Source organism: Cynocephalus volans, chromosome 15 (assembly GCF_027409185.1).
Source record: "Cynocephalus volans isolate mCynVol1 chromosome 15, mCynVol1.pri, whole genome shotgun sequence".
Lineage (NCBI taxonomy): Eukaryota > Metazoa > Chordata > Mammalia > Dermoptera > Cynocephalidae > Cynocephalus > Cynocephalus volans.
In genome coordinates this window covers 94,763,753-94,779,345 of record NC_084474.1, presented here as the reverse complement: position 1 = coordinate 94,779,345, position 15,593 = coordinate 94,763,753, and the positions used below count along the sequence as shown (strand labels likewise).

At 62.2% G+C, this 15,593-nt stretch overlaps 1 protein-coding gene across 3 annotated transcripts in view; it reads right to left on the bottom strand.

The window, feature by feature from the left end:
• Positions 1-15,593, bottom strand: part of ADGRB1 (adhesion G protein-coupled receptor B1) — a 73,792-nt gene that overhangs the window by 11,677 nt on the left and 46,522 nt on the right. For 2 of the 3 annotated variants that reach the window (XM_063079382.1, XM_063079381.1), the window contains exons 18-23: positions 11,422-11,525; positions 8,927-9,029; positions 7,728-7,878; positions 7,138-7,207; positions 5,674-5,740; positions 3,780-3,865 (exon numbers count right to left, since the gene is read on the bottom strand). In XM_063079382.1, coding sequence (XP_062935452.1) covers positions 3,780-3,865; positions 5,674-5,740; positions 7,138-7,207; positions 7,728-7,878; positions 8,927-9,029; positions 11,422-11,525 — 581 coding nt within the window. The remainder of the gene's footprint in view (positions 1-3,779; positions 3,866-5,673; positions 5,741-7,137; positions 7,208-7,727; positions 7,879-8,926; positions 9,030-11,421; positions 11,526-15,593) is intronic. The other variant, XM_063079383.1, reaches the window with a different exon arrangement.

Sequence of the window (15,593 nt, the reverse complement as noted above, 5' to 3'; positions counted from 1 at the left end):
CCTGGCCCAGCCACTGATGCACTCTCTGCACAGGCCCAACCCAAGGGGCCACCTCAGTCCTTTTCTCTCAACCTCTCAGTGGCTCCAGCATGGCCAGCAAGGCCGTTTCCTTCACCCTCCATCCCCTCCTCCTCCTCCTCAGCCATCTCTAGGTCCCAGGTCCCCATCCCAGGCCCTGGCCCTGTTTCATCTGCGACACTGTCCTAAGGGAACTGCCTACTGCAGCCTCAGCCATCCCCACCCACCCATGACTCAGAAACCTGCAGCCTCAGAGACCGAAACAGCAGCCACCGACTCGCAGGAGCACCCAGGACGGACACGCCTGGTTCTGCCCCAGCCAGGTCCTCCGGTCCTCTGGTCTCAGGATAGCTTCCTGCCACCTGCCCTCTCGTGCAGGCTGGAGCAGGAGCTGCCCTGAAGCCCTCAATCTTTCCCTTTGCTGGGCACAGCTTGGGCTCCAAGACAAGACCTCACAAGAACCCCCCACCACGGAAAGTCCTGCCCCAGCACAAATCCCACACTCCTCGAGGGCCCCACGGCCCTGCCCACCGCTCCTCTGCTGAGGAGGAGGGGGGTGGGCCGGGGAGGCCTGTGCAGGCAGCAGCGGGGGCAGGGCCCAGTCTGTTTGCTCACTGCGGCACCAGCACCTGGCAGGGAGCCCGCAGCAAGCAGGCCCCATAAATATTCACACATCGAATGAATGACTCACTGCCGCTTGAGCGGGACCCTTCCGGCACCAGGCCTCAGTTTCCCATTTCCCTACCATGATAAGGGGGCCAGTCTCTGCCCTCCCTTCCCAACTGACATTCTTCAAGCTGGGACCCTGCACTCCCGCCTCACCTACTCTCAGCGAGGAGAAGGGGAGCCTCCCCCACCCAGGGACGCGTCTCAGCCAGCCTGAGTCATCGGCAGGTCTGGGCCTCCTCTGGGCCTGACAGCCTGATCATTCTGCGGCTGGCAGATGGCCCGAGCTTGGGGACCCGTATATTACTCCTGCAGCGCAGCCACTGCAGCTTCCGAGACTTCTGAAGAGGGCAGGGCAGAGAAAACCATAGAGGGTCAGAAGCCGGAGGCAGAGGCTGGGAAGCTCCTTGCGAGCTCTCAGTCGGATCTGGGAGGTCAGACGCCTGAGGCATGGGGGGACGTGTTGCATGTGGCATGGCCGTGGACGACCGACAAGCAGCTCCCTTCCCAGCTTGCACACCTTGCTCACAGAACTAGTGGTGAGCAGAGCCCCGCGGCCCACGCTTTGGGGGAGCTACTCTCCACACACAGGGACTGGCATTGAAACAAAGAAGGGGCACGCCTAGGACTGGGCCTACACTCCTCAGGTCAGCTCTCAGCCCCCTCCACCACTCATCTGAGTAGCTCACGCAGTTCCACGGCTGGATTGCCCTGTCTCCTAAAATCCTGGGCCCCGGTGCCCAGCTCAGGGAGCAGACACAGGAGGGTCGCAGGCAGGATGTTTGTCTGCGGACTCAGCCATCACCTTGGGCCGAGGGAGGCAGGGGCATGGACAAGATGACCCCGTGGGGCTGGGACACCTGGACACTTTGGGCCAACGGGCCCTACCCACCAAGCCACGCAGCCCCCTCCCCAGAGCTTCAGGGCAGAGCCCCTCTGCAGACGACTGCGTCCTGGGCTCTGTGCCTGCAGCACAGGGTGGGTGGTGGGAACCACAGGACACTGAGGCAGCCAGCCCCAAAGCAGGGCCCTGAGGGCCAGGCCACCGTGCTCTCACCCCGACTGCAACCTGGTGGACCCCGCCCCATCCACGGCCTGGCCCAGAGGACGGAAGGGAGGGCCTGGGGAGCAGGGGCGGGGGCGGCCCAGGAGCCCAGAGCGGCCGCAGAAATGAAAGATGAAGAAAACATGACACAGATAGAGCGTGACTCAGGAGCAGGGCCCACAGCAGGCGAGGCCGGGAGGTGGCAGCGGAGGCACTAACATGGCGTTACTGGTGGCGTTGGAGGTGGCGTCGGCGGCAGAGAGGACTCCACACGCGGCACATTTGAGGGCACGCCCGAGGGGGTGCTGGGGCGGCTGACTGCAAGTGAAATTCAAAGGCTGAAGCAAAAGCAACCGCTCTTCCTGCGGCAACTCGTGGGGGTGAAGGAGCTAAACCAACCAGGGAGTCCGGCTGGGACCCCCTGGGGGCACCGGGCCTGGCCCTGGGAACGTGCGGCCATGAGCGGGAGGGCCGTGGGCTGGGTGTGAGGCGAGGGCAGGCAGGGCCAGCTGCCGTGAACTCTGCCTCGCGTTTGTGCAAGGCAGAGTCACCCGCAGGGAGGCCGCTGCCGCCTTCCTCTCTCCTTCCCCCAGTGTGTCTCGTCTGACCACACACTCTCCCGAGCCAGAAAGCAAGGGTCCCGCCTGCCAGCCCCAGCAGGCGTGGCAGGGCGAGCCCTCCTGTCTGGGAGCTGACCATGGCGGTGGCCTCCCGCAGGACCCTGTGGCTGTGTCGATGCGTGTGTGTTGCCGCCTCCACTTCCATGTGGGGAGCGGGCCCCAGCACTGGGTTGGCAGTGCCACGCCCACACAGCTAAAGGGCCACTTCAGGAGGCAGGCCGTGCACAGGGCACATGACTGGGCTAGTGTCCGCCAGAGCCAGCTCAAACCCCAGCTCCCCCAGCTACTCACCCTCCTTGAACCCGTCTACTCAGCTGTAAGGTGGGAATGTAACAACAGAACCTGCCTCCACGGTCAGCCTAAGAGCACGCAAAACAGATGGGCTTGGCATGAGCACCCGGCGGATTACCACTGCTGTTATGACCATGCAGCCGCGGGCAGTGGGTGCTGCTCAGACCCCAGACACAGGGGCAGCGTGTTCTGGCGCTGCCGTGGGGCGAGGCCTTAGGGAAGCCTGCTCCAAACCCCACGTCACAGACCAGGAGATGAGGCCCAGGGAGTCAGCCAGCAGGCCTAGGACCCTGCCCCAGGTTGACAGATCCCCGAAGCCAGGCTCTTAGGCCCCTGTGGGGCCACAGACCACCCGCAGGCCAGCTCATCTTGTTTCTACCCAGGCCCCAAGGGGAAGGCTTCCTAAAGCTTCTGCTGACTGGGGAGAGAAGGAGCCAGGAACAGACAGAGAGAGAGAGACAGAGCAGCCAAGCACAACCAGCACAGAGGGATGCGGGGGAGGGCTGGGACCGCACGCAGACACCAGCCAGGACAGACACAGAGCAACAGGCAGAGAGGTGAGGAGGGCTCAGAGGGCGGAGGCAGGACGGAGGGGGGTCTTGTCCAACTGCAGTCAGTACCCTGCCTCCTCCAGAGCCCCTCAGTGACCCGTCCCTGAAAGCTGAAGCAGCACCCCTGGGCCCTGTGCTGCAGCAGTGCTGTGCCCTCTCCGGGCATCCGCCTGCCTGTCCCCTGAACTGTTCTCCCCTGAGGAAGGCCCCACAAGGACAGTGAGTCAGTCGTGCACACAGGTGACGTCCCTCAGGGTCACACAGCAAACTCAGTGTTGGGGGAGGGAGAAGCCAGGGAACCCCAGGGCCCAGCCTTGGGGCTCAGGGTTGCCCTCCCACCACCAAGCAGGTCTCTGAGAGCAATCAGTTCCACTGCTCCCGAGGACTTTACAGCCCCTGTCTGCCACAGGTCATATGGAGAAACTGAGGCACCAAGTGTAGCAGGGACTGCTGTGAGCCTGAGCAGGCTGCTACATTCTGTGCCTCAGTTTCCCCACCTGCTCCTGGGCCCCAGCCCTGCAGTCTTGGATGGGGCAAAGGAGCATCCTCCATCGCTGGGAGCTCGAGGTGTGTGGGCCCGGGTCCTACCCTGCCCGCTCCTTCAGCTTCTTGTCCGTGATGCCGTCTTTGGACACAAGCTTGTTGAACACCAGGATCCCAATCACCATGTTCACCTGCCGGGCAGAGAGAGGCAGGTGTGGGGGACGCGGGGCTGCCCACCTGTGCCCCAGCTTACAGCAGCCCCTCATCTCACTAAGGGACACCTCCAGTGCCTTCATCACAAGAGTGCTGGGCCTCATCAAGGGAGGGACCTCAGATGATCTCGAGTCCAGCTGTGGTCCAGGCAGAGCCCTCTTCTCCACAGGACACCCCACACCGCCAGCATCTCTCTCCCCACGTCCCTCCAACAAGAGGGACTCACCACCCGTGGGGCCAAGCACGCCCTCGCCAGCCTGGAACTGGGGCTTCTCCTGGACTCTCTGCTCTGCGCAGGACTCCTCTGGCTCCCGTCACACTGGCCACCCACCTGGCCTAACAGCATCTGCTGGCACCTGCACCCTGGGAGTGTCTTCCTGGTGTCTAAATCTTCTGTGCTGCCACCCAAGCTACCACCCCAGACAGGAGCGGTTCCTGAAGCACCAATCGCCTCCTCTGGCCATCTCTGCTGGGGTGGGAGGAGTCCCAGCTCACCCCTTACTGCCTGTCCCTGCCCCTCTGCCAGAAGGTCACTGAAGGCCCTCCTCTCAGGCTCCCACCCTGCAGAAAGATGCTGCTGGGACCCTGAGGATCACATCCCCCTCAGGACCATGTTCCTTGCAGCTTGAGCTTGACTGAGAGACCCTGGGACTCTGTGGATCCCTGGCCCAAGGACACCGCAACCAGAGGTCCAGGGTGGCCAGTGCTGCGGCCTACAGCTCCAGGAGCTCATGATTCCACACAGGCGGCCCTGCCTACTAGGGTCCCGTGAACAGAAAGCTCCCAGACTCTGACGCCCAACCCTCAGCTGGCCTGATGGAGGTGGAAGCAGCTTTCCCGAGCAGCCTCCTTTTCTGATGTGGCCAGGGCAGAGAAAGGAGGATGGGTGCCAGCACTGGCCACCTGCCTGCAGCAGGCTCTGCTCGGCCTGTACCTGCATGGCCCCAATTACATGAGGGGCCACCCAGGCTTGGGGTCCCTCAGTAGGTCAGGACCAACCCCACCCTCTGGATGCATCGTGGGAAGGCGTGGCCAGGATAGGGGCTCCTGCCTCTAACCATCCCCCTCCCCCAGCCCTCTGGTGCCTGCTATTAAGGTGGCATCTGGCCCGGCTGGCTCTGAGGCCTGCCCTGAGAGGCACTGACAGGTGCCACATGCCTGGCCTCTCCCACCTCCTGTGTGGACGCTGCCCCCCGCCAGGGAGCCTTCGAGGAATAAAGAAGCTGGGATTCTGGCAGCCAGGGTTGTGGGGAGGGGTCTGCGGCCACCCACAACGCCGCCCCATCCACCCACCGCAGGATCCCCCAACTCGTCCCCTGCAGGGTCAGTGCCTCCCCACCTAGTGCCCAGGGTGCGCTCTTCTCTGCCATGTCCAGCCTGTGCCCGAGCCCCCCACTAGAAGGTGGTGTGGCCCTGCAGAGAGTGCCCTCACAGCAGCAGGGATCTGCGGACATCAGCGCCCCTCCTGGGGGCGGAAGGGGAAGTGGAGGCAAGGGCCAGACCCTGCTGCAGCCGGCGTCCATCCATCCGTCTCTGCCCACCCAGCCCGCCACTCGCTCACCAACCTGCACGGGTGCCCTGGCAGCTACACTGATAAAAGAATAATACCTGGCCCAGCCCCTGTACCCCAGACACCCTGAGGACAGGTCAGAGCCAGGATGTGGGTGCCACCCACCCCCAGCAGGTACACTCCAAGGCCTGGCCCAGGGATAGGTGAGTAAACCGAGGCTCAGAGAGGTGAGGGGCTCAGCCTGGGACAGTGAGGACAGGGGCTAGGGGTCAGTACCAGCACGACAGCAGCAGCCGGTCCCACGAAGGCATACAGCAGTCCCCCCTCCAGGGAGAGCCAGCAACTGGGGAAGGAGACAGGCTGTGAGCGCCCACCCCTCACCCGGAGTGCAGGCACTCGCTCAGGAGGGAGGGTAGTAAGCTGGGAAGTGGAAGAAGAAAACCAGCCCTTATTAAGCACCTCCTGTGTGCAGGGCACCTCACACACACTGACCATGTTATGGGTAGGAAACAGGCCCAGAATGGGAATGCACCTGCTCGGGACCACACGGCAGGAGAGCCAGGCTGGCAAGAGGAAAGCGACTGTCCGTCCTTCCCGACTCCCCTCCTGGCCTTGGGCCCTTCCTGGCTCTTCCCCTGGGGTCTCCAGCAGACCCTCCTTCCTGACACGATGCCAGGATATCGGCCTGGCCCTCCCCCTGCCCACTCCCCCCAGGCCCTGGGGGCTTGGCACAGGTCACATGGCTGGCCTGGCTCCTGCTACCACATACTGAGTCATCAGCCCCACAGTCCCCAAGTCTCTGGACACCACCTATGGTGCCCATAGGAACCTCAAACCCAGTGAGGGCCACTCAGCACTCCGCCTGCGCTGTCTCCCCTGCCCTGAATGGTCTACCCCATGTTGTCTGTCAAACTCCTCCTCCTTCTTCAGAACTCCTCTTCAGTGTCCCCATCCCCTCCCGATCCACCTCGACCCCAGCAGGCTGGGTGTCCCTCCTCTCATCTCTGGGGACAGTGCTGGCATTTCCTTCTCAGCTTTCATCCCCTGGGCTTCCAGTAACTGGGTCCACCCAGGTCTACTCCCACCACTGCCAGATAGGGAGGAGCTCCAGGGCCCCACACAGCCTGTCCCCCTAGTGCTCCCCGTGGCCATGGCCCCCTTCAGGCCTGTCCCCATCCCTTGCCCTTGGCTCTCCTGTGCCACCCTGAGCCCAAGACCCTCTCTGCCCATCTCAGGAACCCACACTACCTCTAGGATAACCTCCAAGCTTCCTGGCTTGGCATTCAAGGCCCCCAGGACCTAGCCCTGCTGGTCTTTCAGGGCCTCAGTGACTTCGTCTGTGAAATAGGCCCCCTGCTGCTTGTCCTCCCCCCCAAGGAACCGCTGTGGGGGTGCACCTGCTGCACCCAGAGCTTTCATAGTCCTTTTCACCAGCATTTGTGCAGGAGTGGAGAAACTGAGGCTCAGAAAGACTAATGGATCCACCGAAGGTCACCTGACAAGGAGGTAGGAACCTCTGACAGCCTAAAAGCCCTACTTCTCTCAAGCCTGCTACCTGGGAGGAAGGGAGCTGCCTGAGGAGCTCAGCCCCCAGTCCCTGGGGCGCCCCTCCTGAGCCTCTGTGAGGTGGTGCCTGGCCAGATGGGGTGGGCTGTGTGGCCAACCCCTCACCTTCCAGGGTGGTGGGAGGCCCCAGGGAGCCGGGGACCGTCCACCACATCCCCACCCGCCCTGACTCACTAGCTCACGGTGCTGTACCCTTTGGCCTTGGTGAATCCCACAGAGATGGCCACAACCAGCGCAGGGAGCCCTGGAAAGGAGCAGAAGAAAGGGCGTCGGCCCCCCACTCTCCACCTCCTCCCAGCCCTGCCTGGGAACGCGCCCCTGACGTCCCAGAGCAGAGGGCCACGCTGAGGGCATGAGCGGGGACAGGACGGGGACAGAGATGAGCTCCCAGACTGGAACTGGAGGCAGCGCTGCCAGTGTGGCCGATAAAACAGGACAGCCAGTTACGTGTGAATTTCAGATAGACAAGGACTCGTTTCCCAAATATTGCATGGGACACGTTCATACTAAAAAATCACTCACCATCTGAAAGTCAAACTGAACTGGGCGTCCCATGTCTTATCTGGCAGCGCCACAGAGAGAAGGTGGCCAGAAGGAGGAAACCCCACCGGGAGCAGCGGGGGGTGCTGGGGCCACAGGGGCAGCAGGAGAGGGGGAGGGAGGCTGCGGGGCAGGAACAAGCAGCAGGGGCCAGGACCAAGGACGGCCAGGAGGCCCGGGGAGAGGCACCCTCCCCCTGCCCGCCTGCCCGGCAGGCCGCTCACCCCAGCCCAGGCAGAGGAAGCGCTTGCGGATGAGGCGGTTCCGGAGGCGGCCCGTCACAGCCATGTAGGACTGCCAGGCCTCGGTGAGCACCCAGCAGAAGGAGGACAGAAAGAAGAAGTGCAGGAAGGCGGCCACCAGCGTGCACACCACCTGGGCGGGCGGGCGGGCGGGAGGGCTGAGCAGGCGCTCACCACCCCTGCCCACCCCGAGAGCAGGCCCGGCTGTGGCTGGGAGGCCCAGCAGCCAGGCAGCAAGCAACCTGGTTCTCGGCCCTGAGGTGGGCTGCTGGACGTCTAAGTCCCCCTGGGTGGGTGCCTCTTGTGACCCTGCCCACAAACTGCCACGGACAGACACGCCCTCCCACCCCATCTTCCTCAGCTGCCCGTTCACAGACATACCAAATGTCAGCCCAGGAATCCCCTCAGAAGCCCCGGTGCCAGCCCATTCGCTCAGGAGGTGGTGAACCCAAGGCCCAGAGAGGGCATGCCACACCTCAAGGACACGCAGCATCACCGACAAGTTCACTGCAGTCATGAGCTTCTGCCACAGCATGTGGCAGACTCCCAGGGGCCAGGCCCTCTCTCTGTCTCACTTCAATCCCTCTTGCTTTACTTTGTCCCTTACAGTGTCAGGGTGGTCCCCTGAGGAAGGAGGGACCCCCACTCAAGGGCTAGGCCTGCCATATGTAGCAGTACAGAGCTTGGAGACCATGGGGTAGGGATCCGGGATCAGGGTACCTGGGGAGGGCAGGCTGAGGGGCATGCCCTGGGCTGCCAGATTCAGGGATGGCCAGGACAGGTGGAAAGAAGGGACTGTGGGAGCCTCTGCCAGAGGCAGAGCTTAGGTCAGTCTCAGGGTGACGCTCTCTGGCCCTGAGGCAGCTTGAGCTGAGGCTGAAAAGGCACAGGCTGGATTCCAGCTCTTAGGGTGGGCCAGGCGGGGACTTGAGCTGGCTAATCTCAAAGGGCCAGTCCAGCTGAGACTCTGGGGCACAAACTGCCCCTCAGCCAGCTGACCAGCCCCCGTTGGCTCGCTATGGCACAGGACAGGGGCTCCACGTGGCTTGGGGCAGCCTCCACCTGCTCCACACGCTCCTGGCTCCGCTTCCCAGCCATCGCACCATCCAGGGCCCTGCTGGGGGCTCACCCACCCACTTAAGGATGCTGGGAGGTGCATGGCAGGGAGGGAGGCTGCCTACCTTGTTGCGGGTCTGAGTCTGTCCAATGAGAATGAGGGCGTTAGAGGAGATGATGGACAGGCAGAAGTTGATGAGGATGACGGACCGCTCCGAGCGGATGTACCTGTGGGAGAGGCCGGGGCCTGAGGTCAGCACCACTCAGGGCTTCATCCTTGCAAGGACTGAGGTCCTGTGGATCCCTCCAAGACCAGGGCCCCACTCCTCCCTGCAGTCACTGCCACCACGAGTTCCACCACCACGACCGCCACCATCATCATCACCACCACCACCACCACCATCACCACCACCACCACCATCACCAGCATCACCACCAGCATCACCATCACCACCACCACCATCAACACTATCACCATCACCAGCACCAGCACCAGCACCACCACCTCCACCACCAGCATCACCACCAGCATCACCAGCACCACCACCACCACCACCAGCACCACCACCAGCACCACCACCACCACCACCACCACCACCACCTCCACCACCAGCATCACCACCAGCATCACCAGCACCACCACCACCATCACCACCACCACCAGCACCAGCACCACCACCAGCACCACCACCACCACCACCATCACCACCACCAGCACCACCACTACCACCACCATCACCACCAGCATCACCAACACCAGCACCAGCACCAGCACCACCACCACCACCACCACCACCAGCATCACCAGCACCAGCACCACCACCAGCACCACCACCACCACCACCACCATCACCAGCACCACCACCACCACCACCACCACCACCAGCACCATCACCACCACCACCAGCACCACCAGCATCACCACCATCATCACCACCACCACCACCATCACCATCATCACTCCCATCAGCACCATCATCACCACCACCACCAGCATCACCATCACTACCACCATCACCACCACCACCACCAGCATCACCATCACCACCACCACCAGCATCACCATCACCACCACCACCAGCATCACCATCACCACCAGCATCACCACCACCACCACCATCATCACCACCACCACCACCACCACCATCACCACCGCCATCACTACCACTACCACCAGCACCAGCACCAGCACCACCACCACCTCCAGCCCTTGGGGACTGAGATCTACCCAGGGTGACTGCAGAGGGTTCAGAGCTGAGTCTTAGGGTCCATGACATAGCCCTACTATGCTGTATGACCTTGGGTAGTGTCATGTTCCCTCTCTGGATGTCCACTTCCTCATGGGGACCATCAGGGCAGTCCCTGCCTACAGCTCATAGGGACACAGTAATGGCCGGTAGAGCTTCTCAAGGTGGGGGTTTTGAAAATTGTAGGCACAAAACCTTCTCAGAACCTCAGTGTGTCAGAGCTGGAGTTCAGAGCTCCTGAGCCCCAATTCCCAGGAGTTTCAGGAAACTGAGACCCTAGGGGAGGGGCTGACCCAGGGGAGGAAACAGCCATGGCCCCCTGCAGAGGCCAGTGGGAGCAGCACTGGACACTCTGCCCCCCGGCAGGACAGTGGAGGGCTAACCACTCCCCGGTCACCAGGAAAGCTCCAGCCTTCCTCCCCACTGGCCACATCGACCCCTTCTTGCCTGACCTTGGGCAGCAGCCAGGCCGTCAGTTCTGATTATCGGCTGACATCACACTGCCCACAAAGCCGAGCAGCCAGGCACAGCGGCCATACGCCTCTGGACACAGTGGGAGTCCAGTTGGGCCCTGTGGGCAGCTGCCTGGGCAGTGACCTTGAGCTCACCGTCCCCATTGCAAATTTCTACACAATGGGGCTAGAAGCAGGCAGGCAGTGAGACAGGACCTGCCAGGTCAGCACACGCCTGCAGTCACACGCACGCTCATCGGCGGGACACACAGGCTGGTTACTGGCTCAAACACGAGCTCCACTGCACACATCTCCCCACACCTGCCCAGGCTCCAAAGGGGCCCTGCAGCCTCACGGGCCAACACCTGGGACAAACAGCACCTGCCCTGGGCATGGGATCCCCATGCTGGGCTCCTGTGGGCTTGAGGAAAGGGAGTTCAGGCAGGGGAGAAGTCAGAGGCTCGATGCTCTGAGGCCTGACCCTGGGCCCTGGGGAAGGCTGTGGCCTTACAAGTCTGGGCCAGAGGACACAGACAGGAGAAGGCAGGCAGCCTGGGGAGTATGCCCAGCACCCACCAGGGCATGTGTTTAGGGGACAGCAGGAACTGGGGCCTTCCCCTCTGTGCATAGTGTGGCAGAGCTAGAGAAAGATGTGGTCCGTGTGTCCACCCCTGTCCTGCTTCTGTGCCCCCGCCCTTGGATGTTTGGGTGTATGTGGGGGACATGGGGCAGCTGGGAGTGGAGTGGCATCCGTGATGGTGGTGGCAGGGTGAAGCTGGATGATGGTTGTCACAGGGAAGGTGAGAAGGCAGGAGGCAGAGCACTGCACCATCCCCCCCAGACCACGGCCTCGAAGTGGGGGCTGCCAGGATTCAGGCTCGAGGACCTTCCCCTTTCTGGGCACCCCGAGCAGGCACCCACCTCCACACGGACACGTAGATGATGACCAGCATGAGCAGGGTGAGGGAGGACACGCCGCAGCCCACGATGAGCGTCACAGACGGCAGCGTCACCTTCTCCATGGTCTGGGGGTTACGGGGAGAGCGCGGGGAATGAAGCCAGCAGCATCCCGAGAGATGCCACCCGCACACCCACTCCGCGGACACACACACTGAGGCCCCAGGGCGGGGTGCAGCCCAGGGTCACTCTGTACTGCCCCAAGGCTCCTCTCTGGCTAGAACCTCCCCCTCCTCCAGCCCAGCCCCTCCTTGGCAACCCCCTCCCCAGCCCCCTGCAGAGAAGGTTGACTTCTCTAATGCTCCAAATCCCTCCAGGACCTTCTTTCTGCGCTGTGCCCTGTGATGGGAGTTCTTGTCCCTTGCTGAGAGCGGGGCCTTTGCCCCCTACCCCCCACTGGTATAATTGTAGTCATGTGCCAAGCCCGGTGATCAACCTTTTGCCCCTATCACGTCACAGTCCCCCCACCTACTCCAGGGAAGCATCACCCCACATCACCATCCACCCCCCATCATGGCTCTCTCAGGCCCCATGGCCCAGAAATACCAGCAGAGCTCAACTCCACCCCTATCTGAGACCTCCCCTCTGCAGTCTCCAGCTGCATCCACCGGGCATCCAACCAGCACCTCAAACTCCACTCCCCCTATAAGCCCGGGACGCCCTCCCGACACCTGCTCTCCCACATCCCCCAACGCATCACCACCAAGTCCCCATGTCACAGCTCCACCTCTCTTTGCCCCGTCTCTGCTCCGGCAGGTGCCTTCACTTTCCCTCCAGACCTAGCATAGCCCTCTGCACCGCCCCAGGCCAGCCCTGGCCTCCCCACCTCTAAGACTGTGCCCCTCTCCAATGGCAGCCAGAGGGTTTTACAAAATGCCACTTGAGGTCACCTCCCTGCTCGGCTCAGAGTCCTCCCTGACTCCCCCTGCTCCTGGACTGGCCCTGCCCACCTGCCAGCCCCACCTCACTTGGCGAGACTGCCCCTCACCCACTGGCTGCCTCCTGGTTCCCACCCCACAGCTCCTGTGCCCTCGGTTCCCTCCGCCTGGAATACACTTCCCACCTTCTCATGGTCGGTGCCCCTGGCCGTTCCCATCTCGGCTCGTCCCTTTGCAGAGGCTCTGGGCCGGCCACAGACCTATTTCCTACCACGTGGCCCGGCACAGCCCCGAGCACGCCGGCTGGTCCTTGCTCATGCATGATGTGTTTACCCCATGCAACTGCACAACCCACGGTCCGCATCCTGGGCCGCGCTGTTCCCCGGCGCCTAGGGCATGCCAGCACACGGCAGGGACAGCCCGGAAATAGGAGGAAGGGAGTCAAGTGAGGGAGATGGTTGGGAAGGTCTGAGGACAAGGGGTTTCTTAAGGGCTCCCTGCCGAAGGCTGACACTTTCTGGTCCCCATCCCAATTCTGACTTCGCTGACAACCTGCAGAGCAGCTCTCAGACCCCTACTGTCCCCACGTGCTGCAGAGGGGAGAATCTCCCACCCCACTGGCTCCTGAAGCCCTAGGTGGTCCTTCTTGCCCTCAGATGGGGCTTTCACCCTCCTCAGGTGCCCTGAGCTCCAGGGCCTGCTCTACCTGGCACTGCTGCCCATCCGCCTCGCCTGGGCTCCTCTCCTTCCCCTCAGCCGAGCCCGGCGCAGCATGAGCCCAGACTGCAGTGTGCCACCCACCCACACACGTGCTGCTCCTGTGTCCGGGAGGCCCTTCCCCGCACAGGAAGAGCCGCCTCCTCCAGGAAGCCTTCCTTGTCTCCTGGGCCTCTCTGGTTGTCACTCTGATCACCCCAGGCCCCACACTGGGCGGACTGCCTGTCCCTGCAGCTGAGTGTCCTCCATGCCCATGAACCCAACCAGGGCCAAGCCCAGCATGGACACTTGGCCAATGTTACAGGCCAGATGAATGAGGATAGGGAACGCAGGATCCAGAAAATTGAGAAAGTTGTCCAAGGTCACCCAGGCAGTCAGTGGTCCATGGGGGCACAGCCAGGGCTGGCTCAAACACATACCTTCTGTGTTTGCACACACAGAGCCAGGGTAGGGATACGAGAAGGGGCGAGGAGTCAAGGCCACAACCAGAACTCCTGGCTCACTCCAAACTCGCTGGGCAACCTCGGTGTCCCGCCTGTCCCAGCTCCTGTCCCTGTGAGCTGCGCTAGCTGCCTCTTCCCTGAGCAGTGCTTCCGGAATGTGGTGGGTAGCACTAGGCCCCCACACACTCAGGGTCAGCTGTCTTACAGCCTCTGTGGCACACCTTGCCCACCACATGGCCTCTCCCCAAGCTCACAGCACTCCTGGGGTCTGGGACCCAGGAGGCCCAGGCACCTGCTGACCATGAATCTGCAAGGCCTCAGACCTTGGCTGCCCCAACCCAGACTAGAGTGTGACCGGTGAGCTCTGGCCAGGGGCAGGATCCAAAGCCCCAGCCCGTGAGGGCCTCGCCCACGGCCAACTCCCCAGAGCCTCAGTTCCTCCCAGTCCCATCCCCCCTGCATCTCCCACAGCCCCCTCTCCCCTCCAGACTAAGATGAGGTCTGAGATCACCCACCTGGGGCTCTGACCTCGGAGTGACACAGACCGCATGCCTGATATGTGCAAAGACACACACACACACCTGAGACCTGGGCACGCACAACTGGCACCAGCACACCTGGCCCTCACCTGCGCCCTGGTGCCAAGCTAGGCACCTCATGCGTGCTGGATGCCTTAGCTCCTGCTGAGCCTCCTTAGGATTGAGGCTTGACTCCTCTTCGTGTGTGGAAGCACTGCCAACCCTCGGAGCTCGGCTCAAAAGCCACCGCCTCCAGGCAGGCCCTCTGATTACCCCAGGCTTCTGGGCTCTGCAGGAGACCTTGCTCACCTCAGCCATCCCAAAGCATGCTCTGTGAGGGCAAAGCAGGGGCAAGGCTACCGACCCTCACAGGAAACTGATCAGGAGCCATTTCCACACGTCACCACCTGGAGCTCAGGCCTCAAAGCAGTGGCCCTCTAGGATTGGAGTCCATCACCCTGTAACTTTACCAACGGAGAACCTGAGACCTGGGGCTTGGAGGAGGCCAGTTGGATAGGGACAGGTAAGGGGCAGGGTGACCCCAGCCAATGTTTCCAAAGCATAGGGCTGGCCCACAGCCGGCTGGTCCAAGGAGGTCATGGGCGACCGAGTAAGTGGCTCACACCTGCTCTGTGGCTGGCTCCAGCCCAGACCTCGGTGGCCATCTGCTTCGCTGCCCTCATTCAGCCTGGCAGCCTGAAGCCCGCCAGCTCGCCCACCGGCCCACTCCCTCCTTCTCCCCGCCTGGCTCATCAGTCACTCCTGATGGCCTCAGCCCAGCAGGTTCTGGGTGACATGTGAAGGGAACAGGAGGGGACAGGAGACAGTCTGCATAGGCAGGGATGTTAGAACTCCAGGTCTCATCAGAAAGGCTGGACAGAAGACCTCAAGGGCAAGAGACAGACCTCAACTCACACAAAGAGGAGGCAGAGCGGGCTGGCCTCGTGTGGAAAACAGCTCCCGTGCCAATCTCAGAGCTGCCCCAGGGCCTTTGCACATGCTTGTCCCTCTGCCCTATGCTCTTCCCCGAACTTCACATGCTGGCTCTTCTCTCAGCATACAAGTCACCACCTCAGAGAGGCCCTCTCTGAACATTCAGCCTGACCCAGCCCCTCGGCTCTCTGCCACATCACTTTCTCTCAAACCTCTCCAGGGTAACGGTGGCCTTCACCCGTCGTTTACACAGCTGCTGCCAGTTTCCACCATGTGAACTCCCTGCTCCCAATCTTCTCCTGCGCTTCGCACGCCTTATGCCCCATAAGGACTGATTTCTATCCAGCAATGCCATCTCTGTCCTGTCCCTGTTCCAACACCACCTATGGCTCCTGAATGTCCACAAAACTAATCCCTGACTTCAGTCATAGACTAAGCTCTCAGCCCTGTGATACACTGGACCCTGATCCAGGTCACACCCTGATCCCCAATTCCCATCACACCCCGACTCCTGAATCCAGTCACATGCTAAACCCTGATCCAGGTCACAGGCTGAGCCCTGATCCCGGTCATGCCCTGAGCCCTTGATTCTGGTCACACTTTGAGCCTTGATCTTGGGTACACAGAATGCTGATCCTGGTCACATG